General features: G+C 41.0%; 1 protein-coding gene across 2 annotated transcripts; it reads left to right on the top strand.

The window, feature by feature from the left end:
- Positions 1-540: 540 nt before the first annotated feature.
- card14 (caspase recruitment domain family, member 14) lies at positions 541-27,452 on the top strand. 2 transcript variants are annotated; one of them, XM_049572814.1, is made up of 20 exons: positions 541-845; positions 1,320-1,457; positions 1,538-1,863; positions 3,158-3,310; positions 3,467-3,586; positions 4,436-4,561; positions 7,781-7,927; positions 8,026-8,163; positions 9,878-9,978; positions 10,621-10,676; positions 10,906-10,966; positions 13,952-14,168; positions 14,253-14,379; positions 16,956-17,196; positions 17,365-17,428; positions 17,515-17,635; positions 17,729-17,893; positions 18,416-18,534; positions 19,784-19,899; positions 21,763-27,452. In XM_049572814.1, exons 1-20 carry the CDS (start codon positions 632-634, stop codon positions 21,968-21,970), a joined length of 2,958 nt encoding a protein of 985 aa, XP_049428771.1. In that variant the 5' UTR covers positions 541-631; the 3' UTR covers positions 21,971-27,452. The 2 variants fall into 2 exon arrangements, with proteins under 2 accessions (XP_049428771.1, XP_049428772.1); XM_049572815.1 differs by lacking the exons at positions 3,158-3,310; positions 3,467-3,586.

Here is a 27,452-nt window from a genome sequence, read left to right as displayed (position 1 = left end):
ATTGTGGTATGTGTGTTTACTTAACTGTGATTAGGAATTATTAAGGTGAACTCGCATGTCATCTAATGTTTCTGTGTTTAGCGGGAAGCTTTGTGCATTCACGCCATGGGCTGTGGCTTGACTCCATTCAACAAACACATCTGGCTTCACTCATTCATAGAATGAGGCAGAGGTTTATGATGTGATTAGATATTGATTTAGCTGTTGAAAGCAAACAAATGTTACAAGGCCACCAAGAGTGTGAATGGAGGAGACATGTGGCTCAGATGACTGATGTCTTTTTTTGTGTGAGTGTGTGAAATGTAGTTGTTTGTAAGAGCTTGTGTTTCAGCTCTATTTGCACCATTGTTTGTTTGTGCCCACATTCACAGAGTCAGTCCCTTGTTGCACTGCATCACAGAGGTCTTGTCTTACAGGTTTTCCTGCACGCTCACACATCAACACACACACGCTCTGACACAAACACCCAGAGGGCGTGGAAAGCCTGGCCCTTTTATACTGCTTTTTCTGCTGCCTCTACTCAGTCTGCTGCCTGGAATGAGCCTGCGACTAGTGTCTTTGCAGCTAAGGGTGTGTGTTTACTCTGTTTGCTTTGGCCGTGCCCATCGTCTCAGCACATAACACACTCAGGATGGCAGGGGACTGTGTTTCTGAGGGTCGAGACCTGGGAGAGATGGGTGAGGAGGAACTTTGGGAATTGATTAATGACAACCGCCACCGGATCTCCTTGGGGGTGCGGCCATGCATCTTGATCCCGTACCTGAGGCAGGCCAGGGTGCTCAGTGAGATGGATGAGGATGAGATTGTGTCCTGCCACAATCTCACCAACCGCAGCATGAGAACAAGTGAGATTTCTGACCTGACTTGTTGTGTCTTGGATTTTACACAAAGTTAAAAGCCTGTCCATGGGGCTGCCTCAGTTTGTAGAGGACAAGTGGATTTTGCTTTGTCCTCTTTTACTGCACCTAATCTGTTTATACTGAATGCTGTTTGTACTGCTGAGTGACAGAGGAAATGCTTCAGTAGACTACTAAGAACAAATATTTATTAGTAAAACTAACATTATGCTGCCTGAGGGTTTGAGAGTATATGGGCCTGCGAATTAAATTTCTTTTCAAATTTTTGACATTGATTATTGTACAGAGCTAATGTTAGCTTGCTTTCTCTCTGAGGAGGAATGAAAATGCAGTGCTTGAATAAGAATCAAGGGAACACTTATCTTAAGATAAGATAAAAAGATAAAATCTGCTGATTCAAAAGTTACGGTTGGAGTTACGGTTGGAGTTTGACAACACCACATTATTCTCTACCATTTTCAGGCTATATGCTGGACCTGCTGAGGACCCAGGGGAGGAATGGAGCTGTGGCCTTACTAGAGAGCCTGATGATCCACTACCCCACCCTGTACACCCAAGTGACTGGACGCAAACCCAGCACTGAACCTTCAAGATTCAGTGGTCAGTGGTTATCAGTGCATTTTAATGGAATATTTTTGTTTCACTTGCTTTATGTCTGACTTGCGCTGGTCTCCTTGCAGGCCTGATAAAGTACTCAGAGCTGACAGAGTATCTGGTCAGAGCAGTAACAGGGATGCAGAAGGAGCTCCAAGAGGCGCGTTGCGAGGCCAGCAGAAAGAGTGCACGCTGTGCCTCCCTGGAGATGGAGATTAGGCAGATAATGGAGCTAGAGGAGAAGTCCAGGTGCCTTCAGTCAGAGAATGAACGCATGCGGAGACAGCTGTGTTCTTTGCAACATGATGTCACGAAGCTAAAGGATGAGAAGTGTGACTTGTATATGCGCTACACAGCAGCCATCGAGGAGAAATCAGCCGTGAACATGCGCCTCCATGACCTCAACCTGCAGGTCAGTGATGCTAACTTAAGTCTGTTCCTCACTTTACAAAACTCAGGAACACATAAAATAAGTTTCTCCAAACCTCCAAAAACACGAGTCGAGAGTGGAGTTTTTGTGAAATTACGTAAAGTTTGATGATACAAAACATACGTAATACACATGGAAAAACAGAACAAACAATTTCAAACACTATACAAATTAGCTCCAATTAAACTCACAAGATTCACAGACAGAACACTTGTATTTTGCGGACACATCCTCCCCACAAACACAACATGCTAATGTTATTAGCACAAGCCTATGGCATTTTAAATTGTATAAGTTAGCCTGGCTGCTAGTGGAGTTTTCCTCCTTCCTCCTTCCTTGTATGAAGCCAGGAACACCCGTAACATTTAACAGAGGTGATGTTATGAAATTCAGCTCAATAACAATTCACAAGATTCATAAAACAACTGTTCTATACTGGACAAGTTTTCCCCACAAATCAACATGCTAACATTATTAGCATAAACCTTTGTCATTTTACATTGTATAAATTAGCGGCTGGCTTGTTTTTCTCCATTCATATAAATCACACAAAGGACTCTGGATGCTATTTTTGGGGGGCTTTATTGCCCTCACAATTTATTGTTTCTTATTGGTGAAAAATAAGTAAATAAGAGCTTGGTTTCCACTGAGGGAAATGGTTTCAGCTTACAAAAATCAGGAGGTCTAGGTCACTGTGACATGTGGTTACATTTCCAGCCACGCGGTCCAGATTTCTCCTTAGTCATTAGTTTAAGGTCCACACAGTTTAATGTATTCAGCTTTATAACTGTGTTGACCATGTGGTTAAGCTGGATTGCTGTCTCTGTCAAGTAGTTGTCCGTTAGTGAGTCACACTGCAGCAGGAAACGGCACTTAAAAATAAAAGCTCTGTAGGAAATTCACTCAACTTCAAAATAAGGTGGGTTTTTTACAATGTTGACACGTTTGCATGTCACTTGCAGTCCATTCAGAATGGACCCGCAACCTACTTTTGGACCACAACCCACCAGTTGGAACCACTGGTGTAGGGTACGCTTCTATGCAGAGCCTACATCGTGGGTACAGTATGGAAAAGTTTAAAAATTTTGTTGATGAAAATGTACAGGCCTGTATGTAATTGTAAAGTGAATATCTTCAGGGACTGTGAGACTGTGAGACAGTCAGACAAAACAACTGACAAAAATTAAATTTATTAATCAGTTGATTTAAAAAAAAACATAGTGGAAATAATCACAGCTGCAGCTCCGTTAGCATTGTTATTCTTGTGTGGTTGCAGATGTATCAGCTGCAGACTGAGCTGCAGAAGGCACAAACGGAGAATGAGTTCCAGAAGCGGCGCTCGCTGAGATGTGTTTCTGAGAATCCACAACTGCAAGAAGAAGTCAGGAGTCTGCGCTGCCAGCTGGTGAAGGCAGAAAAACTTGACCCAGTGAGAATAATCAATTTATCATTCTGTGTTTTTAGCTGCTTTATGTAGAATACTGTATTACCAGCTTTTACACATGATCTTTAGACAGAGTCAATAGTCACTTGTGTCTTCATATTGATATTTCATCTGCTGTTGCTGCTGCTGTGTCTCTGCCAGGCTCGTCAGGACATCCTGGCCCAGGACCTGGCTGAGGCCATAGACAGCCAGGTGGAGCTGGCAGAGCAGCTCAGGTGTTACAGAGAGGAGAACGAACAGCTGCTCGCAGAAAAGAAAGGGGTGTGTGTGTGTGTGTTTTGCTTTGTCATTGTGTCATACAAATTCAGTGGAACATCTATTTTTGGAATGTGCCATGTTGATCATACTGCTGCTGCTCAGTGCCATGACGTATTTAACAGCCTCGGGACAGAGGCAAAATGCTAATTAAAGTTATTTTTCTGAGTCTGTTTAGCACTTAAAAAGTATGCATTGCATAATAACATTTTATAACACAAAAGTCAAAGGATATTTTCTGATAACATAAGATCAAGATGTTCAGGAGGTTTTTACCAGGAGCCAGATTATTTGCAGAGGTCTCTTCCTCACCAGAACAAACAGATCCGGTGATTTAAATCGGTAGAAACACTGAATAAAGCAGTTTCATATAAAAAAAAAAAAAAAAATCACGGTTTTTCCAACGCTGCTCATTATGGAGGGGCTTCTAACTACAGTGGCTGACACAAAAAAATGTATGGCCCTATCTAGAGCCAGCGTTTGTTTTTTGTCTGTTTTGGCAACCTCCATAAACAAGGACCTGCTCCCTATGTGGATATAAACGGCTCATTCTGAGACGCTGAAAACACAGTGATTCTTATTTTGAGGTGTTTATACACAAAAGAAAATATACTTAAATATTATATTCCAATGTATCCCCCTAAATCCAACACACTGGACCTTTAAAGCAAACTAACAGTAATACAATAAAAAGTGAGGAAAATATGTAAATGTAAATACTATAAATCACACTGTCTATGTTCATGTGTAACTCTGCACTGCATTGTCTCACTTATCAAATCCCGTGCATCTTTAATATATGCCTAACACACTTGAGGGCACATTGGTGTAATGTGTATGTGTCTTTGCATTCAGCTCTTGGATCAGAAGGAGAGCCTGAGCCTCCAGGTGCAACAGCTGACCCTGGACTGTAACATGCACCAGCAGAAGAACACAGTGATCCAGAACCAGATGAAAGAGCTGCAGGCAGAGAGAGACCAAGTAAGGAAACGATCTCACCATACTTTCCCCTCCTCCCTAAACATTAATTCAGTTTTCCAAGCAGTACTTACTGTTTTAGGTGCTATTTTTATGGCTGGCTTGGAAATGATCTTCCATAACATCATATTGTTTGTTTTTCCTGTTGAAATGTCAAGTAGTCAGGAGTCAGCAGTGTTGCTGTAGAGAGAGTCAAATATCAGTCAGCTCTCTCTTGGCTCCTACTGTCGGTAACGCCCTGTTGTGTGTGTGTAGGTGTGTAGTTATTTATGTCTCTTTGATATGGGACATTGATTAAGTTCTCCTATACTGGAAATACTAGGATTTTTGTCACAGAGCAGTAAAAGTACATGGTGTTTTGATTACACCTGTGGATGCCATGCAGCAATGATTCATCTTCAAGCCAGTTTCTTCTAATTACCTTTCCAAACATCGCTGAGGCTTTTCCCCCAAGACAAATGAAATGAACAATCCACCCACACCCTAACAACTGTCAGGTGGTCACATAGCTGCCAGCTGCTCCTCTGGAGCTGTGCCGTAACCAACAACACAACACTGTGATCGTATTTGACAGCTCCGGGCTGTGATTAGTGGATCATGCTTGCTGTATGAGGTGTGATACGCTGGATCTGGATGTGATTGTAGGGTTGGCATTCCTTGTGTTCACTCTTTAATCAAAAGGGAAAAAAAAGAGGGCTGGCAGAAAACTCCAGTAGGTGACTGGAAAATCCAACTTCATTCATTTTAAAACAAGAAAACCAACACTAGAAATTTTACATGTTCTATTTTATTCATCATTTTGGATTAAAGAGTAAATATATATGGAGTTAAGAGTTAAAGGGATTTTCAACCTGCTCTGTATCACAACAATGTGGCTCCTATGTTTAAATGAACTATGTTAAACTTCACTCCTCTTTACCAGCACCCAGACCCCCCAGCTCACCTCCCACCAGCAGATTTTGCTAGCTCAAGTGCTGTTACTCAAACTACAGACTGTACTTCTGCACCACAGACACAAAGAGTATAGAAGTGGATTGAGAGAGAGAGACAGCCACCCCTCTCTCTCTCTAACTCTCTTTCAAATTCAGACAATGCATTCCCACTCCCAACTGACCGACGCTTGGTCAGTGGTCCGTCATGTCAAAATATGACTCACTAGGTACTCCTACTGTGTTAGTTTTGGATGTTCTGGCACGGGTGTAAATTTACATTCATTGCATGAATTGTCTCCATTCAAAATAAACTTCTGTTTTCACAGGAAATGTACAGTGTTTGCTAATTAAATGTGACAGTCTTTTCAAAATAAACTTACAATGTAAAGTAAAAACATGTCCTTAGGTTTTGGCAACAAAATCATGTGGTTAGGTTAAGAAAAAACATCATGGTTTCGCCTAAATTACACTTGTTACTAATGTAATGTAACATAATGTGACATACATCACTAGCATAGTATCCATCCACCTCCCCTCCTTCCCACCTTATGCAGACTTTCTAACTCTTTACTCTACACCACGGTAGTTGTCTGCGCGTCAGCAAATGCTTTTGCCCAGAGCATCTCATACCCTCAAAGTGTAAAAATAATAGATATAGCGACTGTGACATCACACATTGATTTGTGGACTTCCATTTTGAAGTCTTGAGTTCAGCTATCTTGGTTCATTGGAGCCAGAAGGGACCATATTTGGGTGAGAGGCTTGCGCTATGGAGGATCTGACTGAGAGGCCAAGGACACTACCAGCAGACAGCCTGTCACTCAGAGCTGTCTGTCCTTAATTATGTGTAACTCTAAGCCTAAACAAAATGTTAACAGGTGAGTTATAAAGAAATCCATCCCCCGTACAGTTGTCATGAACGGGGAAATTAGCTATAGAGACCAAAAACTGAGCATAGCGTTAGTTCAGGCAGGGTAGGATGTAAAGCTCAGCTCACATCCCAGCTACATCAGCTGATCTCAAGCAGCCCAGTCAACTGATGGAGCAGCTGACTGATGGAAGGGAGTCAGCTGGTAGATCACATGATTCCTTTCTATGCAACCAATTGGCAAATTGCATTCAGGGCGCCCTTTTTAAACTGCTTTAGCCTACCTAATGTTGCTACTTCCTCTGCAAGCCACTTTGCAACCCGCCTCCACCCCAGCTCCTCCTTTATATGTTGTGTCTGACTTAACATTGTCATTGATGTCAGTGATGCTTGCTCTGCTCTGTTCCTTGGGGGTCTTTGCTGCTGCTCTCCCTGCCTTAGGCTTTCCATGTAGGCGCACGGAAGGGCAGAGTGGTGTGCTCTCTCTGCCTAAGGCTTTCTGCATGGGCCTAGGAAAGGCAGAGTGCCCCAGAACAGAGCCATACTGTCAAATATAGTACTGCAAATGGGAAATGTAGTTTTCTTTGCCATAAATGGTCCTGGGTGATTTTTTTTAAAATTTTATTTTATTTTTTTGTACCAGGCAGGTAAACATGTTTATTTATGTTGTAAAGTTGGACATTTTAACATGGGGTTCTATGGGGATTAACTGGCTGCTGGAGCCAGCCTGAAGGTGGTCATTCAAAGAACTACAGTTTTTGGCACTTTCATGTTGACATCAATTTTCAGCCCTGGAGGTTGCTGCTTGCTCATACCGCTGCTAAAGGGTGCCTCTGTGCATCAGTGTCTGATGCAGATGGGCCACCAACCAAGTGCAAAGTATTTGCATTTTCCCACTGAACAGATAACCATGTTTTAATGAAAAGACCATCTTTCCAGTGGTAAAATACTGTACTTTTTTAAGATCAGTATGATAGCATCAAATACAACGCTACCACTTTTCGCTGGATATATTGTTTATCCAGCAATTTTGCTATTGCATCAGTTAATTTGTGATGTTTGTTATGAGAATACATTTCTTTCATATAGCTATTGTTCCTGAGTTGTTGTGTTTACAAGAATGTGTCAAATGATGGAAAGCTACCAGCCAGAGAACATCCTGCATTCCTTACATCTTTGTGGCAGCAAAGCTGGTACACAATTCTTCAGTCAAACAATCCTTGACTAGGACATGTGCATATCTATGTTTTGAGTTAAAGATGATGTGTGACGAGTGAAGCCACTGTGGTTATCATGACATTGTGATTTCTACATGAGGCATAAACTCGGCCTGATGGTGTTTATCTGCATGAAGAAGAAAAACAGGGTGTGCCTATGCACAGTCCATTCTGTGTAAAATATGAATGATAAATGTGCTTCTAGGCATATCTGTCAAGAGACGAGGCTCAGGCCATGATTGCCCGCATCCTGGCTGAGAAGGACACCCTGAGGTGTCAGCTAGTGGAGCTCCAAGAGCTGGTCTTCAGCCTGCAGACCAAACGCAGCTCCAGAGCACAGCAAAGTTGTGATGTAATTCCTCACACAAGCACATATCAGCACATACTGTACATAAACTGAACGTAAACAGAAATAATAATGCTAATGCAGTGCCCTGTGTTTTGTCAAAGGAGATGAGCGAGGACTGCGAGAGCCCGGGATCAGGATATGACGAGTCTTCACTAGCCTCATCCAGAATCCCCACCAGACGTAGACTTCGCCGCATGGATGCAGTCAATCCCATGTCACAGATTTCTTGTAATGCAGAGGTGAGTTTGTGGAGATCAGATGCTATTATTTTACCAGGGCAGGGTATTACACAGTCCTTTTGAACACTGACAAAGTGTGAAAAGATGGCATCAAATGCTTGGTCTGATTTTCTGTCTTGTTCACTTAATCCTTTATAACATATTTCTTGATCTAAACTGTTTTATTTTCTGTTAAAGTTTTTGTACAGCTGCTTGTGTTGAAGAATAAAGCTGGCTGGAATAAGGCATTATGTTTTCAGGTTGTATGTCCGCCCAATCATCTGTCGGTCCGTCCGTCCATCCATCCATCCCATTCTCATGAATGCCTTCAGGGATTTTTTTTTTTTTTTTCAGATTTGGCGCAAACGTTGACTCGGATTTAGCAATGTACTGATTATATACTGGTGGTCATACGTGCATCCATCTCGTTCTCATAAATCCGATATCTCAGCGCAGCATGTACATTCTGTGCCTGTGTGAGAGGAGATAACTCTCCAAACCAGCAGACAGCAATACTCTGTAATCGTCATTCAAAAAGGGTAATCGGTAGACTTTACACCAGTTAGTCAGTTAGCACTTTAATAAATTCATTGTTGTTAGAACAGAGCATATTTACCATGCATCAGTGAACAATCACGTAAACCATTAGGAGACGTTTCTGCTAAATAGCTCAGTGGCTATCGAAAAATAATCTTACCACACTGACAAGTTTGTTTTGATCTCACTCACTCCTGACTGTAGCTCTTTGTTCACTTTCCTCACTTCTGTTTCTCTTCTTGTGCACTGAACTTAACTGCCAGTCAGAGTGATTTCATTCACTGACAGGCTTCACCATCTGTGATGCCAATTCAGTATGATGAATTAGTTGAAAAAAAGTTGACAAGGGCTGACAATGGCCAACAGTGTGGGACACACCGCACCGACTAGAGCAACAGACACTCACCAATGACCCAGTGCTGACGAACCGCTAGGCTTGATGTGTCAGGATCTTTAGGGAAGTCAGAAACTATTTGGAGACAAACAAACACATGGTTGGCTTTGGTCTATTTGTGGAATTTGTTGACAATAAGAAAAAGCCTTATCCTTTTGAATTATGTATATATGTATATATATATATATATATATATATATATATATATATATATATTATATGCAAATGCAATGAAAAAAGAGTGCTGTTTTTAAAAAGTATTTCTCAAGTCAATTTTGGTATTGATACTAAAGCTTAGGTATCATATTGGCTCCTGTATCAAAAATTTCACATAATACCTACCTCCTGTATTTCATGTCCACTTCTAACAGTCAAGATATTTTTGACTAATTGTTTTACCTACTTTAAAAAATAATTATCACTATACTTTTTATACAGCATAGAATTCATATTTATTCACTAAAGGAGACCGAGCTTTTGCCACTCGGGCCCCTAAGCTGTGGAACTCCCTGCCTGGAGATCTCAGGCAGGCAAATTCACTGTCCTCTGTTAAATCATTTCTTAAGACTCACTTTTATTGTATGGCTTTTTCTTAATTCTTTGGTATTGTTATTTTAATCTATTTTCATATGTGTTTTGATGTTTGGGATCTTTTATTTGTTTTTATTTGTTTAATTGTTTTTATTGTTTATGTTTTTATTGTAAAGCACTTGTAACTTTGGTTTTGAAAGGTGCTATACAAATAAAGTTATTATTATTATTATTACTCATGTATTACATTTGTAATTGTGTATATTTGCACAGTGTGAAGATGGTGCAGCAAGTAGTGTCCGATCCCGAAATGCAGAGCCCCCCAGTCCAGAGTCTCTCCGCAGAAGGGTGGATACTCTGTATGCAGCCAGAAGGTGTGTGTGATTCCACCTTTATCTTCGGTATATGTCATTGTGTGTTTGTGTTGTGTTGCGTTTTTTGGAGAGTTTATCATTAGTTTCGACTGACAGGGCTGCTGGCAGCAAACCCAGCAGGAGGGCTGACTTGAAGGTGTTATTGACCCCTGCATTCCTTTCTGTTAACAACAGGATCCAGCTGGATTATCAATTTACAGCAATAAGAGGGGCTTAACTAGGATCTAATGATGCCAAGACAGATGGACATAAGTGTGATCAAGAGTAAATTACAGCAAACATGAAAGGTGCAAGCAGAGGGTGTTGAGGAGCAAGACAACCCCCAGTGAGAGCACATCGTGAATAGACTTTCTACAAACTCACATTCCACAATTCTTGTATTTCTATTCAGGGGAACTTTTTTCCCACATTCAGAGTGCTGACAAAAGATTCAGCCTCATCATCATAGGGCTGTTATTATTCCTACTCACCAAACCGGTCTGTGGGTTGTAACATGACAGATGATTATCTCACACTAAAGTAAGCTTATTATAAGGTTGGCTACTAAACTCATCACTGTCATTGTATGTGTATGTTTGTTTGTGCAAGAAAGTGACAGACAGAGATAAATGTGATAGTTATTGTCTTCTTTTTCCTTTGCAGTTTGGAAACAGCGGAGACTGAATCTCTATTTGATGACTTTGTGTTTATCGCCAATGGTATGTGTAGAAACCATATGAACTTTCTTTGTTTCAGTGAGTGTCTGTGTGTTTGTGTTTCTGGTCGGAGGAGGTGGTGGTTTGCTGTTGTGTGGCAAGGTTTTCTTTAGCTATTGTTCAATGTTGGACCTTTGCCAGGGCTGTAAAGTGACACATTAACTCACACGCACATTATTTCCGGGGAAACAACCTTGATGCCAAATCTTTACACAACCTCTCTTTTGTTTAGTGGGGAGTGATGACAAGCAGACACCCATGCTCTCCTCTTCTGACGGCTCCAGCAGTGATAGGTGAGGCAGTCCACTGGACCAACATTGTTATAAATAAAGAGTTTCATATTACTGAGCATTTTAGTGTAGAACAGACAGCAGTATGTGTGCAATGTACTGTACATTGAAGGTTGTGCTTAAGGTAGTGATACATTTATTTTTTTAATTTTTTTTTTTTTCATTTTTCATGTCTATTTGATGCATATAGGGACAGATGCATATACATAGAGAATTGCACAGCAATTAACTAATGCAATGTATCACAGCATTTGTAGCTACTGCTAATTTCCAATGCCCGTCCCTAGAAGGGCCTTTAAAAAAAAATACAAAACAACATACACAAACACAACAACAACAAATACACATATTTACATACAGATACACATCATATGCATATTGTATACCTCCCACCCCACCCACCCACCTACCCACCCCTACACATGACTACAAAACTGATTACCTTTTAAAAATTCCTTCAGTTTAATTTTAAAATGTTGACAGTTTTGTTCTGTTTTAAGTTGGATAGGCAGTCCATTCTATATATTAGCTCCCTTTATGACAAAGGATGTCTGGCCAAAGGAAGTCTTCCGGTACGACACTTTACAGTTCCCTGCAGTGGTATTCCTAGTGACCAGTCCCACGGCCTGTAACAGTCGCACCATGTCACCGAGAAACTGAGGGGCCTGGCCATGTAAACACCTGCGTATAAGATCGGCATTTGCAAATGCAATATAGTTGTCAAAGCTGAGCATGTTCAGGTCCCTCAGGACATGACAGTGGTGCGATCTTATCGGTCTTTTGCCTAAAATTTTTATTGCACGATTGTATAGCCTCTCCAAAGGTTTAATCACTGATGGGCTGGCCTGAGACCAGGAAGTGACACAGTAGCTGAAGTGTGAAAAGATCATTGAATGCATATATGTTTTGGCTGCATCAAATGTCAGACAGTCTTGGATTAGTCTAAATGTGTACAGATTAATTTTAACCGTTCTGCACATTTTTTTAACATGTTTGTCGAATTTCAAGTGAGTGTCCAGCATTAGACCTAAATATTTTATCTCAGAAACTTGACTGATTGGCTGTCCATTGATCTTAATGTCTAGTTCAGTTGATGTGGGCCATTTTCCAGAAGAAACGCAAATGGATACCATTTTTTTTACACTGAGCGACAAACACGCATTTCCAAGCCAATGGGCTACTGCTTCCAGATGTTTTGAGAGTTGTTCTGAAACTGCAGCAGCTGTTTTTCCATGAGCATATATGACGGCATCATCCGCATACATCATTTAAAAGAGGATAATAATGATACTCGAAATAATCAGTAATCGGCACTGGTTAATTAAACACATACCACCCTTAGCCAGTGTTGGAAGAGTAACATATTCCACTACAGATTACTGAATACATGCCCTAAAATGTATTATATAATAATGAAATAATATGTAATGATTACCCAAACTAAGTAGTATATTCTAAATACCTCAGAGTCATCTTGCTGAGCTCGTTTGTCCAGGTCTTATATTTCAGTTCTAGAAAAAACACCATAGTGGCCTGGCCATGCATTTCCTCTGCCATGTTGCAGGCACACTGGACACACTTTTTTTTTAAATCTGTTAATAGACGAATTCGGCGAGTGATTTGTGTATGCCGCCATCTTGCGGCAGCGCCATTGCTGCGGTGACATGTGTCAGTCATCAGTTCATTATGCTGTCATTGTGAACTAACTCTCTACAATGACAGCATCATGAATAGTGAATAGCTGGATTGATGATGTTAGACAGTGGCCTCCGGTAACTGATGAAGGTATCTTAAATGAGTACTGATATTAATATAGAAAATAATCATTTGTTTGAGCGATAAGCAGGAAAGATTAGAGTAATAGGGAGATAATAGACTGTATCATTAAACACTGTGTAATATAACGTTAGCATACGTTACGTGTGCTGACGTTAGCAAGCTAGCAGCGTGACATTTAATCATTATGTTAGTTCTTTGAGTCTTTCTACATTTATACTTCTTAACCAGAAAACACATCTGCAGTCTTTCTTCTCCCAACTCATTTGACACTGTTGGAGGACTTTCCCGTCTAAATATGATGCACTAGGTATCCTCCTGCGTCTGTTGTTGACGTTCTGACGAATGAATCTTGTCACATGCGTTGTGTCTTTTCAAGATAAACTTCCATTTTACAGGAAATGTACAGATTCTGCTTGTAGATCCTTACAATCTTTTTCTTCATGAACTGTAAAACACCTCGTATTTACATCACATTACATTTATTTCCTTGTGCAACAAAAGTATGTGGTTAGGTTTAGAAAAAACATCACGGTTTGGCTCAACTTTCGCACAGAAAGTGAACAGTGGGCTCTCGGTTGAGAGTCTAGGATTTTTTGGACCAATGAACAAGCTGTTCCTCATCCTTGCAAAGCTTTCAGCAAGCAACAGGAATAAATATAAACAAGGCGTCTGGCAAATGTTCACCTCAAAATGGTATAACCATGCAAAGAAACTCGCTGGTGTTACATTCATTGAGGACACAGTGTAAATAAAACAAAACTAATTAAGTGATCTCCTCAAGTCATCTATTTTTAAAGACACTATCTGTATTCAGATTCCACCAATTTAGACTGTAGCGGTAACAGAATACAGTCACTCGTATTTTGTACTTTTAATACATAACTTAGTAAAGCGTATTTGTTCCTCCCAACCCTGCCTTTCACCCATGTACTAACTTAGATCCAGTTGTTAATTATGATGTGAGACATAAGCGGAAAGTGGGGAAGCAACACCAAGTAGCACACCAAATTAGCTTTATTTCAAATCCAATAAGTACTATAAATGTATCCTTGCCATACAACCTATAGACCACACTCGGTATAGTTGTAAATATGGATTTCTCTATGCTCAATCAGAAGTAACATTTTTCTGCTCCATTAAAGGAAACAAGGACCCTTAAAACAATCAGAATGTTTGACGAAGCATTCTATCCTTTCATTCTCTCTCCAGCCAGTCAAGAACCTCAGTCCCTCCCTTCCTGATGCGTTCTCGCCCAAAAGCAATTCGTGTCAACGGTCGTGTCCTCAGCATCTCCCTGCAGGGGGATGCGTTGCTCAGCCAGCTGGCAGTGGTGGGAGGCAATAAGACCGGAGTGTTTGTGCACCAGGTGACAGAAGGTTCTGTTGCCCATACTGTTGGCATCAGCCCTGGGTCACAGATAGTGGAGGTGGGTTTAAGTGTGTTTCTGAACACTAACTTTAATCATCATGCCTGCTGTTTAGGCATATCGCATAATACTGTTGTTGTGCAGGTGAAGTATGAGCAGAACCAGAAGGCTCTGAGGATGGTGCTGGAAGATTCCACTTTAGAGGAAGCTATGTGGGCTCTCGGCCAGGTTACAGGCCTCTGTCACCTCTCCCTTCGGCCCAGACAAGATGGTATGTCGCACAGAATGAATTTACTACCTTAGTCCGGTACAGTGACAGTGGGACTATTTATGTTGACTCCGTAATTCCAGGATCATGAAACAGTAACAAAAGAATGCATTTCTACACTTTTCTATTTCCATTTCCAGAAAAAAAAGCTTTGGAACACGCACATACACAAACATATATGGACCTAAATGGACCTGCATTTGTATAGTGCCTTTCTAGTCATCCAACTACTCAAAGCGCTTTTTACACTACAAGTCACATTCACCCATTCACACACACATTCATACACTGGTGGTCGAGGCTACCATACAAGGTGCCACCTGCTACTCACTTGTTGTTGTTTTTTAACACACTCACGGACTGATGGAACAGCCATCAGGAGCAACTTGGGGTTCAGTATCTTGCTCAAGGATACTTCGACATGCATACTGGAGGAGCCAGGGATCGAACCGCTGATCTTCTGGTGGTGGACGACCCGCTCTACCTCTGAGCCACACATACATAAACACATACACACATGCAAGAGCACAGTCGTAAAGAAGGACTGCATTATAATAAATTACAGCGACTATATCTTGGCATTACCTGGCAGTAAAAGTTTATGGCTGCTTCAGCTGTCATGAGGCCCCCAGGAAGCAGACTGTCTCTGTTGAGATTAAAGGGATAGCCAGCTGCCACGTGAGGTAACTCATGTAACTGTGACTCGTTGAAATAGCAGCAGGATAATGCTGATCACCCTGCTGTGTTTATGAGGGTGCCTTTGTTTTGCAGCGTTTAAAGAATTCAGCATTCTTCAATGTACACAAGACTAGTTACAGAGACAAAGTACAATTCAGTAGCTTCATAAAAGAGTTTTTATGTATCCAAGGACATCACATATGGTTGTCTCATGCTTTCATGTGGACTGCACAGGGATGAGGTATTGCACTGCTAACACTGCTTCATCAACAAAACACTCTTTACAACTTTACATTTTATTGCATTTAATGCTGCCTCTTTATTAGGAGAGGACAGCGTTGTTCATTAGCCAGTCACTTGGTTCAAACCACTACACAGTAATGACTGATAGTATTTGGCAGTCAACTGCAGAAACAAAATATGGAAGCAAATAAGAGACTTTTAATTCATAGCGTTGTTAAAGGAGCTAAGTCTATTACTAGCCACTGAGGTATTTGACCAGGGTTGACGCACCTGTTGCTGGACACGCTACTCTACCTTCGTTAATCAAATGTTGAATGAGAGTCCATGAAGCTTCTTGCGTTGCATCACTGTAACATTTATTCCGTGTGTGCATGGTAACAAAACCATTTGCCCTTCTGGGCCAAACACCTGATGACCATAGTGAGGTCACATCCTAAAATACCTGAACTCACCAGGTGACAGTACAGCGCCCCAATGCCCACACAGTGAATTACACAGTTAGAAGCAAACCTCCCTATAACATATTTGGCTCCTATACATAGCATTGGAATATTTTACTTTAAAAATCATGTATCTGAATTGATTTGTTCTGAATGTACCTCTTTGAAATTGTAACATTACATTTCATTTCATTCATTCATTCATTCATTCATTGTACCAAACCACTTATCCTGTTGCGGGGGCGCGGGGGTGCTGCTGGAGCCTATCCCAGCCGACATTGGGCGAGGCAGGGTACACCCTGGACAGGTCGCCATAATATCACAGGGCTGACACATAGAGACAGACAACCATTCACACTCACATTCACACCTACAGGCAATTTAGAGTCTGTTTATGTGTAGTGGGGACAGTTTTGCACTGCACTTTTTGTCTGTGCTGTATTCAGTATCAAGTTGTTCACTGAACACCAGGCTGTCAGTCTCTGGATCTCATCACTGTAGGCTGACTCAGCTCCGCCCAAGATGAGTCCGACCACAGCCGTATCATCAGATTTGACTTATGTTCTACTACTGTTTTACCTTGAATTTTTAGACCTGAATTTGACCAATCTATTCTGAGCAACCTAAATCTATTTTTTTGAAATTATCTAACTTGAATTTTCGGATCTGAATTATTTGTGAATACTGGGGGAAAAAATCAATATTAGCTTTTGCAAATCAGGACATTTCATAATATAATTAACACTTATAAAACACTTGAATGCTATGAATTCAGTGGTGGACAGATTCATTAAATGTTCAGTGGCTATTAAAGTTAAAATATTTATGTCTCTAATCTGTGTCCATATAGCATGGGGTCAAACCTTTCTTTGACTCGTGGGCAGGTAGTTACAGCATTGTATATTGTTAAACCTGGAATGGACAGTGGAGCTACTATGACTACACAAGTGAAGACTTTTTACGTTATTAAATCCTATGTATTTTCTGTATAAGCAGGCCCACTCAGCCGCAGAATTCCGAGGACATCTAAGCAGATTTTCTACAGATTTATTTTCTCAAGTTTTTTTAATCAAATTTCTATCACATTACAAGCAAAAAAAATCTGCATATTTTCTCTCTTGATTGGTGCTGGAACCTGTAAGCAGAAAAGGTTTAGGTCTGTGTATAGATACAAATTTCCAGTGGCTTTAGTTACAGTGTTTTCCTCTGCCTGCTCAGACTATGAGGCACTGCTGCAGCAGCTGCAGAGCAGTAAGAAATCATCCGGAGATTCCTTCTACGTACGTGTCAACATGTCTCTCCCAGTTGGCCCCAATGGAACTTTAGCTGTATCCTGCAACGACATCCTTCATGTAACCAACACACGACCTGCTGGCACTGAGGATTCATGGCACGCCAGCCAAGTTCACCCCTGTCAGCTGCTGGACCTCCAGAGTGGAAACGTACCCAACTATTACAGGTTGGAATACTGATGTGAAGCATAGAAATGTAGGATGCACGATCAGTTCAGTTTCTTGTCAGTGAGTAGCAGGTAGGGAGTCAGAATCATCAGAATAATTGAAATGAAAGGAAATCATAACTCACAGTGCTTTAAACTGAAAATGGTAATGATTTTCTGATGTGACAGGGCACAGCGACTTCTGATTCGAGCTATTGAAGACATGAACTTCCAGACAAAGAAACCTGTGAAGGTAAGAATAATCTGAAATACTGTCACCTACTGAGCCAATCCAAAATTTCACTGTGCTAACTCTTGAATACTCCTCTCCATCACCAGTTTGGGCGTGTGGTAGACCAGAATAAGCAGAAGGCAGTCAGGATTGTTGGCACCAGGCGCCAGGGCAGGAACCCACTGTGGGTCAGCGTGGAAGATGACTTAACCAAGAGCTCAGAATCAGGTACGATCTTAAATGAGCTGTTTGATAAACATTTTCGATGTTTTTTCATGAAAAAAATTACTTTTCTCACAATGTGTATCATTTTCTTCGCAGGTGATGCATCTGCACCCAAAAGTTGTCTCACCCTGATGCCCTACAGTCTTGTCACCCCACACTTCCCACCCATCTGCAGGCCTGTCCTGCTGCTGCCCACCATCCTGGGAAACATCTTGAATAAGAAGATGGCAGACTGGCAGGGCTTTCAGCTCTGTGAGCCTGGTAAGAAATACAGTGTTGTTGCTGAAATGAAACCCAGTGCATTTACATTTTGTATCTGTCTCCACTGGTGTATTTGCCATTGAAGACACATTTTTAGATAGAGAGGAGGAAGCACTTTCCTGTGCTGACAGATAAGTTTGTTTGACTTGACACATCATATGTTTGTTGCTGCAGACTAGGAAGGAAATAAGTGTGATGAATAAACAGTAATAACCATGATAGAGGCTGCTAGATGCTAAGACAATAAATGTTTGCCTGTGTTCCCTGCAATGATAAGGTCAAACTTTAATGATCTTTGTGGGGAAATCTGATCATTAAATAAGGACTCAAGAGAACAAAAAGAAATGACATGTAGAGGGAAAACAACTGATAAATGTTCAGATATTGTACCAAATGATTTAAAGATAATGTAACAACTAAAGGTAAAGATGCCATATCTTAATACAGAGTTTGATTTATATTGATGAAAATACTTCATGCCTCACCTCTCTGATTCTCCCTCCCCACCATTCTGCCCTACAGAGGTGCTGAGTGCCAGCGAGCACGCAGCCCGGCTGCAGAGGTCTGAGATCCTGGAGGAGTGCGAGCAGGGAAGAAACTGCTGCTACACCCTGCAGAGTGTGGAGAAAATCATGAAAAAGGTAAAACATTCAACATGAAAACTCATTTTAGTAGTTCGTACTCGTCCCCCATACTCATCGTCCTCCGCTTATCCGGGTCCGGGTCGCGGAGGCAGCAGCCTCAGCAAAGAAGCCCAGACAGTCCTCTCCCCAGCCACTTCTGTCAGCTCTTCCGCGGGAACCCCGAGGCGTTCCCAGGCCAGCCGGGTGATGTAGTCCCTCCAGCGTGTCCTGGGGCGGCCCCGAGGTCTCCTCCCGGTTGGACATGCCCGAAACACCTCCCAAGGGAGGCGTCCAGAAGGCATCCTTACCAGATGCCCGAACCACCTCAACTGGCTCCTCTCGATGTGGAGGAGCAGCGGCTCTACTCCGAGTCCCTCCCGAATGTCTGAGCTCCTCACCCTATCCCTAAGGCTGAGCCCAGCCACCCTGCGGAGGAAACTCATTTCGGTCGCTTGTACTCGCAATCTCATTCTTTCGGTCACTACCCAGAGCTCGTGACCAGAGGTGAGGGTTGGAACGTAGATCGACCAGCAAATCGAGAGCTTCGCTTTCTGGCTAAGCTCCCTCTTCACCACAACGGACCGGTTAAGCGCCTGCATCACTGCTGACGCCGCCCCAATCCGCCTGTCAATCTCCCGCTCCATCCTACCCTCACTCGTGAACAAGATCCCAAGATACTTAAACTCCTCCACCTGAGGCAGGACCTCCCCCCCGACCTGGAGAGGGCAATCCACCTTTTTCCCGCTGAGGACCATGGTCTCAGACTTGGAGGTGCTGATTCTCATCCCAGCTGCTTCACACTCAGCTGCGAACCATCCCAGCGAGAGCCGGAGGTCACTGTTCGATGGGGCTAGGAGGACCACGTCATCCGCAAAAAGCAGGGACGACATCCTCCTGTCACCAAATCTGACACCCTTCACCACTCGGCTGCGCCTAGAAATTCTGTCCATGAAAGTTATGAACAGAACCGGTGACAAAGGGCAGCCCTGGCGGAGTAGTAGTAGTAGTTTGAATCTTTTATTTGAGGTTGGTAACTCAAAATACTCCATAATACAATGTTTAATACAATTTTGTATTTTGTTTCTATCATTGCACTAATTAATTCTAATTAACTGAATAATACACCATCTGCAGATCTGTGGTGCTGTACAAGAATTTCAGTCTTAAACATCTTCACAGCATTAAAATGTATTCTACTCTTGAACCATGCTCATTTCTTTTTTATTTTTTAACCCATATTCCATATGTTGTTCTCCTCATCCTACAGGGGATTCACTGCGTGCTGCCGTTGGGGCTGGACTGCGTGCGTCGTCTACACCGGGCCGAGATCTTCCCTATCACAATCTTCATTGGCCAGTCTGCACGAAGTGCACGGAAACTGAGGTAAACTCTCCTACTACTTCTTCGTACATGTTGATAGAGCTTGCCCTGTTGCTCATGACTCTGATATCACATTTAGATATAACTCTAAGCATGGAAATGTTTCCACGGGTCAAACTTGATGGCCTCACTGATAACTGCCGTAGTTTCCATCTTCTAGAAACAGATAGTTTTTTCCTTAAAGGTCGAGTGTGTAGGATTTAGGGGGATATATTGGCAGAAATGGTACATAATATTCATAGCTATCTTTTCATCACTTTATAATCACCTGAAAGAATCTCTTCTCTGCATTACCTTAAACTGAACTGTTCTACATACGGAGCAGTCCTTTCCCACAGAGTCCGCCTTGTTGTTTCTACAGTGGCTCAGAACAGAAAGACCAAAGTTAAGTGTAACTGCAGTTACAATCAATTTATTGACCTACTGTAGGTATGTCTGACTACGCTATGATAGGTGGTGATATGTCCCCTTTCAGCTTGTTAGTATTGGACCTTTTTCTAGTTGATCTATTATGTCACAAACCAAACAATCAACAAACAAGTTAGCTACTTTTAGCTGGCAGCAAACTGGTATTATGGTGGACAGCTTCACAGCTCTGTACAAGGAGACATAGCCTGAACTGTGTCTCCTTGTCCGTCCAGAAATGCACAGCTCTGGATGTAGATTTGATCATGTTGTCACCTGTTTCTTCTTCTGTTACGCATTCAATGCTATTTGACTTCTGGTTCAAAGCCTGGGGCGGACATGGCAGAGCGTGTGCAGTGCGCCTCAGCAAGTTTGGGTCTGATTGACTGTATACATGCAGGAGTAATTTAACTTCCAAATGCATTATCTGGGTGTATTAGTCCGACTGAGCAATTCAATTTACAGTCAGACTAACATGTTTATGTGTATTTCAAAAGGCCCTTTGCTGCATGTCACTCCCTCTCTCTCCCCCCCTTCACGCTTGTCTGTCCTATCCATTAAAGGCTAAAAAAAGCCCCCAAAAAATATCTTAAAAAAAAGTCTGGTTTTAGTCGGACTAACACAATAAATTGATTTTCTTTAATGTCATGTAAACACAGTGACTGGCTCTAGATGTCAATTCACATTCACACAGAAGAAGTTGCAGTTCTGCAACCTCCCTCCCTCCTTTTAACATGAATCCTCTAAAATCATTTGTATGAAATGCTCCACTTCAAAGGAATAATCCGCCTTTTAATGCACTGCTACACAAGATCAGTTTCTGACTTAAATTTGCATGCATCATTTGCATGATGATGCATATCTGTCAGTCCTGGAAGAGGGATCCCTCCTCAGTTGCTCCTCCTGAGGTTTCTACCATTTTTATCCCTGTTAAAGGGTTTTTCTGGAGAGTTTTTCCTTATCCACTGTGAGGGTCCAAAGAAAGAGGGATGTCATATGCTGTAACGCCGTCTGAGGCAAATTGTGATTTGTGATATTGGGCTTTATTAAAAAAAAATTGAATTGAATTGAATTTAGTTTTTCCACCAAAGCAAAAGCAAAACAAACAAACAAAAAAGAAAGAAAAACAAAACAAAACAAAGTGACATCCCCTTGTGGCTGCAGTTTGTTCTGGTCTATTCATGCTCATGCACTGGAAAAACTGGTATCTCTGCCTCTTCTATGAGGATTTCTCTTTGTTTACAGTTCAAACTATGTCTAGGGCAAAACGAGATGTTCAGTGTTGATGTTTTAGAGAACAGAATAACTGTGTTATACCAAGCTAAATTGTAACTGTAAATAAATATACTGATATGATGTCACATTGTCAATATTTATGAACAAAAATCTCCAACCAAACCAACAACAAACAAAGAAAACAGATCCAAAATTGACATTTATTTATTCTTCTGACGCTTCCAGGTCAAAGCTGCAGCGTCACAGCCAATCAGAGGAGCAGCTGTTGGCATGTTCCAGAAGTGAGGAGCCTCTGCTGGACAAGCTGCCGTGTCTGTATCACAGCGTGGCTCCAGACTCCTGGTGTGACCAGGCCTCCCTGCTGACCACCCTACGCACCGTCATCTGGGAGGAGCAGAAAAAGATCGTCTGGGTAGAGCCTGACCTGTGGTGAAGCAGAGGATAGAGAGCAGACAAGAATCAGAGAAAACACATCAAATATTAAAATAATAGGAATGGTGAATTCTCAAACAGCCTTTTGTTAACATCATGTTGAGAATATATTGAGCTTTACAATAGATATTTTTGTAAACACGAGTATGTATCTATGATACTTAGGAGTAACTGGGTGAAGTTCTATATTCTGTGTTTGAAGCTGAAGCATTATTGCTGTACCCAGAAACATTTTTTGCTCTGTGTTGCCTCCATTTTTGAGGCATTTGTTTAAAGCAAACACTGGTGTCAGGTGTCTACTAAAAACATTTACCACAAAAACATACTGTATGACTTGTATGTGCTCCATTTCTATAATATGTTGTAGATAATGTACCACTGTGAGGGATTACCTTTGACTCCTCTGGATCTGTCATCTCTTGTGTTTATTTAGAACACTATAGTCTTCTGTCATTTTAATTCTTATTTGAATTAGTATGAGCTGGGACTCATATTAGGTGGAAGTGAAGATAATTTGTAACACATTGGACAGTAAACATCAGTCACTATATCTATTCACAATAGTTTGCACCATGTCAGAGTGGAACTCATGTGCAGGTGGATTATAGCCAGTTAAGATTCTACATCACGAGAGATCTGTACACAGTATGTCAGGTTCATGGCATGATGTTACTGCAGTTCTTCTTCACAGGAGCTCCCCTCCTGTGTATGCATTAATAAAAATGTAGCTATATTTAAAGTTATTTTTATTTAAGTCTGAATTCAAATTTCTAGTTTTCTTTTCTTTTCTTTTTTTTCAAAACTTACAAAGATGACTTTGTAGGACTTAAAGTTTGACTTGACTAGTGTAGGTAGATATATTAACAGAAATTGAATATAATATAATAAGTATGTTTTCTTTAGTGTAGAATCAGCTGAAAAAAAGAATCGCTGTGTTTTCCTGATATTAGAATGATCTGTTTGTATTTACATAGGGAGCAGATCATCATATGATGGAGATCACCATGTTGCTGAGTCATGTTGTTCTGCAGTAGCTCAGAACAAATAAACCAAACACTGGCTTTAGATTTCCGTGTCGGCCAGTATAATTATAAGCACATCTCCAGTGAGCTACATCAAAAAAAAACACACGCATTTGTAACATGAATCTGCTGTTTTAATCACCTGAGGGACTGTACCATGAGGCATTATCAGTGGGTTAGTAAAATATGTTTAGTCCAAAGTCAGAAATCTCCATCCTATGATTGTTGCTCTCTTTTAACTGCAGTACATCACCATGGGAACTTCTGCTGCAGACCTTGTCAGAACCAGTTTTCATCATGAGTTTCACCTTAAAAGCACTTTTTACAGCTCCAAATAGTGTCATTTGAAAGTAAATTTCAGTCTACGGGTGATAAAGGATATCAGCTGAGCGAATATGTTATAGATTAATTTTTATCTAACCCGTTGAGCTGTTACATACAACGTTACATAAATGTGACTGAACAAAGCTCTGCAATTATAGTGGCGCTTACTGTATGTACAGCATCACTTTTTTGGCCTGTTTGTTTTGGAGAGGAGGAGACCTCTGCAGATGATTTAGCTCCCAGTAAAAACCTCCTGAACAATGAACACTGAGGGAATTCTAACCGGGAGAAGTTTCAGTTGGTTGCAAACTGCAATCCTCACCACTGAATCTCCCTAAATCTTACATACTTGAGTTAACCTTTGTAGTCACTACTCAGGTAAACATAACATGACTGATTAAAGTCACTGGAAGCAGCTTCATAAGCTAATTTTTTACAGACTGCTTCAGGAGTAACTCACAAAGTAAAATCCGCACATTTGATATGGTGATTGTGTGGGCTTGTTTAAAGTAGGCATATGAGGCAGGCATATAGAAATATCAGACAACTTTACATGACTTATGTAAATTCATTCTTACAGCCTGTTGGAATTTAGTGTTTGATTTTAGTATATAAAATAGATTATTAACAGCTTTTGAGAAAACGTGTGCCATGTTCACTTACTGAAAAATGTGACGCCTGTCATTGCTGACCTGGTATAGAAACTGTCTCCAGATTAATCTCAGTTATTTTCTGATAAAAGACTCTGTTCTGAAAATCCCTTTAATCATCTGATAAAATTCAGTTAGTAAATGCCTAGAGGTAATTCTTTACTCTAAAAATCTTCTTCCTCGACTTTTCTGTTATTTAGGGACTGTTCGTTATTTATGCAGGTTAGGGGGTAATGCAAAAAATGGGAGGCATGTCAAATAATTTTTAAGCACTGGGTAGGGACTTATGATTTTTTTATTTTGGTCAACTGTGCTTGCAGGTATTAACAGCAGTCTTTCCTCAGGTGTGGTCCCTGAAAATTTTAAACATGCAGTAGTGCAACCTCTAATTAAAAAAACAGGTCTAGATTCTTCAGTTCTGGCTAATTACAGGCCTATTTCCAAACTGCCTTTCCTTTCAAAAATCAATGAAAAGGTTGTCTACAGTCAATTAATGTCCTTCCTGGAAGAGCACGATATTCTCGAGGTTTTCCAATCTGGTTTTAAAACATTGTACAGCACAGAATCAGTGCTTTTAAGAATTTTTAATGATATCTTTTTAGCTTCTGATTCCAGTGACTGTTATTCTTATACTTTTAGACTTAACTGCTGCTTTTGACACAGTGGACCATGATATCTTGATCTCACATTTGGAATAGTGGGTGGGCATCAGTGGCATAGCACTGGAGTGGTTCAGGTCATACTTGGCAGATCGAACTTTTTGTGTGAGCCTTGGTGACTCTGTATCCTCCTCTGCTCCTCTGTCGTGTGGTGTCCCACAGGACTCAGTCCTAGGCCCTCTTCTCTTCTCTCTGTACTTGCTCCGGCTTGGTTCCATACTGAGAAAGCATGGTATTTTATTTCACTGCTATGCAGATGATACTCAGATTTATATGCCTCTTAAAAAGAATGAAGCATACTCTGTCAGTCCGTTACTTAAGTGTCTTGACGACATAAAGGCCTGGATGGCTCTGAACTTTTTAAATTTTAACAAAAGAAGACAGAAGTGATAGTTTTTGGTGGCACCACTGAGACCCTCTGTGGCTCGACAATCAGATCAAGGCAGTCGTTAAATCAAGCTTTTTCCAACTGTGGCAGCTTGCCAAAATAAAGCCAATTCTTCCAAGGTAGCAATTTGAGACAGTAATCCATGCCTTTATCACCACTCGGCTGGATTACTGTAATGCACTTTATGTGGGGATTAGTGGGTCCTCCATCAACCGTCTCCGGATGGTTCAGAACTCTGCTGTGCGTCTTTTAACTGGCACACATAAACATGACCACATTTCCCCCATTTTAGCCTCACTCCACTGGCTGCCCATACACTTTAGGATACATTTTAAAATTCTTTTATTTGCTTTTACATCCCTAAATGGTTTTGCCCCACCCTACCTCTCTGAGCTGCTGCATATGTATTCACCTACCCGCTCTCTCAGGTCAGCTGATCAGCTGCTCCTGAGTGGGCCAAAAACTAAGCGCAAGCTCAGAGGGGACCGTGCTTTTGCTGTGGCAGCTCCTAAAATGTGGCACGATCTGCCTCTGCACATTAGACAGGCTTCTCTGTCTATTTTTAAATCTCTTCCTAAAACCCATCTCTTCTCCCTGGCCTTGGATACCCTGTAAGACGTTGATTTTATTTTATTGTATTGTTTGTTTTTATTATATAGCTGTTTTTTTTTACAAATGTTTTTTAATTTATTTTACTTGTATTTTATGCCTTGTGCAAGCTGTTTTGTCTTTTACTTATTGTCTTTTATTTATTCTTCTGTACAGCACTTTGGTACTTGAAGTGTCAAGGATTCAGTGCCTGGAAGTGGGCCTGTAGGCTCCCGACCTTGAACCTCTTGTCTTTGTCAGTTGTCCTCAAATGTCGATTTGGTATCTTAGGCTCAGCTGCAAACACTTAAAGAATCACTGGAAACAGGCAAAGTCCGATGCAATCAAGTTTAATGTGTCAACAGGCTTTAACACATACAACTTCGTGAGTCAAACCCCGGAGCGTGACTAAAAATCTGTTTTCGGAGCCTTAGCTTATATGCTGGTGGAGATTCAAATGAGTCTCCACCTCTTTTTGCTAATCCTTCCCACTCAGAACCAATCCTATTGGTGGAGAACTTTTCTTTGTGTCCAATTCTGATTGGGCCCATTTTTAATGGTGTAATGCAGCCTGGAATTTCCCAAATTTCCTTCCCTTAGATCTGGTTCCATTTTCACTCTATTTTTTAAAAAACATGTGAATTCTGGGGACTTTCTACACAGTCCACAGTGCTCCTAGTTTCATGCAAGATAAAACCTCAAGAGTACAATATGTGAGTGTGTGTGTGAGTTACAGCAGTTGAGTATGTGTTTCATCATTAAACAAGACATGGTGTGTTCTTTCAGTATGCATACAACATTACACAGTCTGGTGTTATGTGTACCTTGACAATGTCTACTGCAGGTTTAAAGCTTTTATAATGCCTTATACATGATTATATAGCCTTTTTTTGTTCCCCAATCAACCTAGGTATCTTAACCTTGTTACTTGATTCATTGAGCACAAACTTTTACACTACATACTCTGTGGTTGTTTTAAAGTGCTTTACAAATAAAGTTGGATTGGATTGGATTGGATAGGGGACTGGCATTTGCAATTAAATCACTGTAATTTGTGTTTATTTTACTGGTGTTTTTTTTTTTTTTAAGAAAACATGGCAAAATCAGCAAAATCACATCATTTATTATGGCCAGAAACTATTTAGACAGAACTTTTTGTTAGATTGTCAAATTTCTGATGGTCCTTGGACACATTGTGCGTCCAAATACTGTCAGACTTCCATCAGAAAAAAACCTGACTAAATCAGAACTTAGAATTGTGATATTTCATCAAAATCACTTTATTCTATGTCTCATTCAAAATTTGGCCAAACCATAAACCTTTGCACCAGCTAATCAGCATGCACAACAAGAGTGAAAAACTGAGGCTTTTTTCATCTCCAGTGTTTCATCTTCACTCTTAAAATTTAACTTTCAAACATCAAAGGGTGAGATTTAAAAATCGAATGACGACTATGGTGGATTGACAATTTTTGCCGGAGGGAGGGTCATGCATTGCTGCACAAACTCCGGAGCCTTTGTGCTCCACTGTCTCTCAGGTTAACTCATATCACAGCGGTGCCTGGATAGTGTGATGTGTGTGGTTGTGCTGCTGCCATGGTCCTGCCTGATGCTTCCTGCTGCTGCTGTTATCATTAGTCATACTTCTACTGTTATTATACACATATGATTATTGTCACACATGTATACTGCCAGGTATTAATACATACATTCAACATATTGTACCACAGTAGCCAGAACTATAATTATAATATAATTACTTTCATTAATGTTGTTGTAAGATACTGTCATTACCTGCATCTCTCTCTCTCTCTTCCTGAGGTTTCTACCATTTTTTTTTACCAGTTTTTCC

This window comes from Epinephelus fuscoguttatus, linkage group LG3, assembly GCF_011397635.1.
Source record: "Epinephelus fuscoguttatus linkage group LG3, E.fuscoguttatus.final_Chr_v1".
Lineage (NCBI taxonomy): Eukaryota > Metazoa > Chordata > Actinopteri > Perciformes > Serranidae > Epinephelus > Epinephelus fuscoguttatus.
Note: the sequence above shows the minus strand (reverse complement) of the source record. Positions and strands in the feature narration are given on the sequence as shown.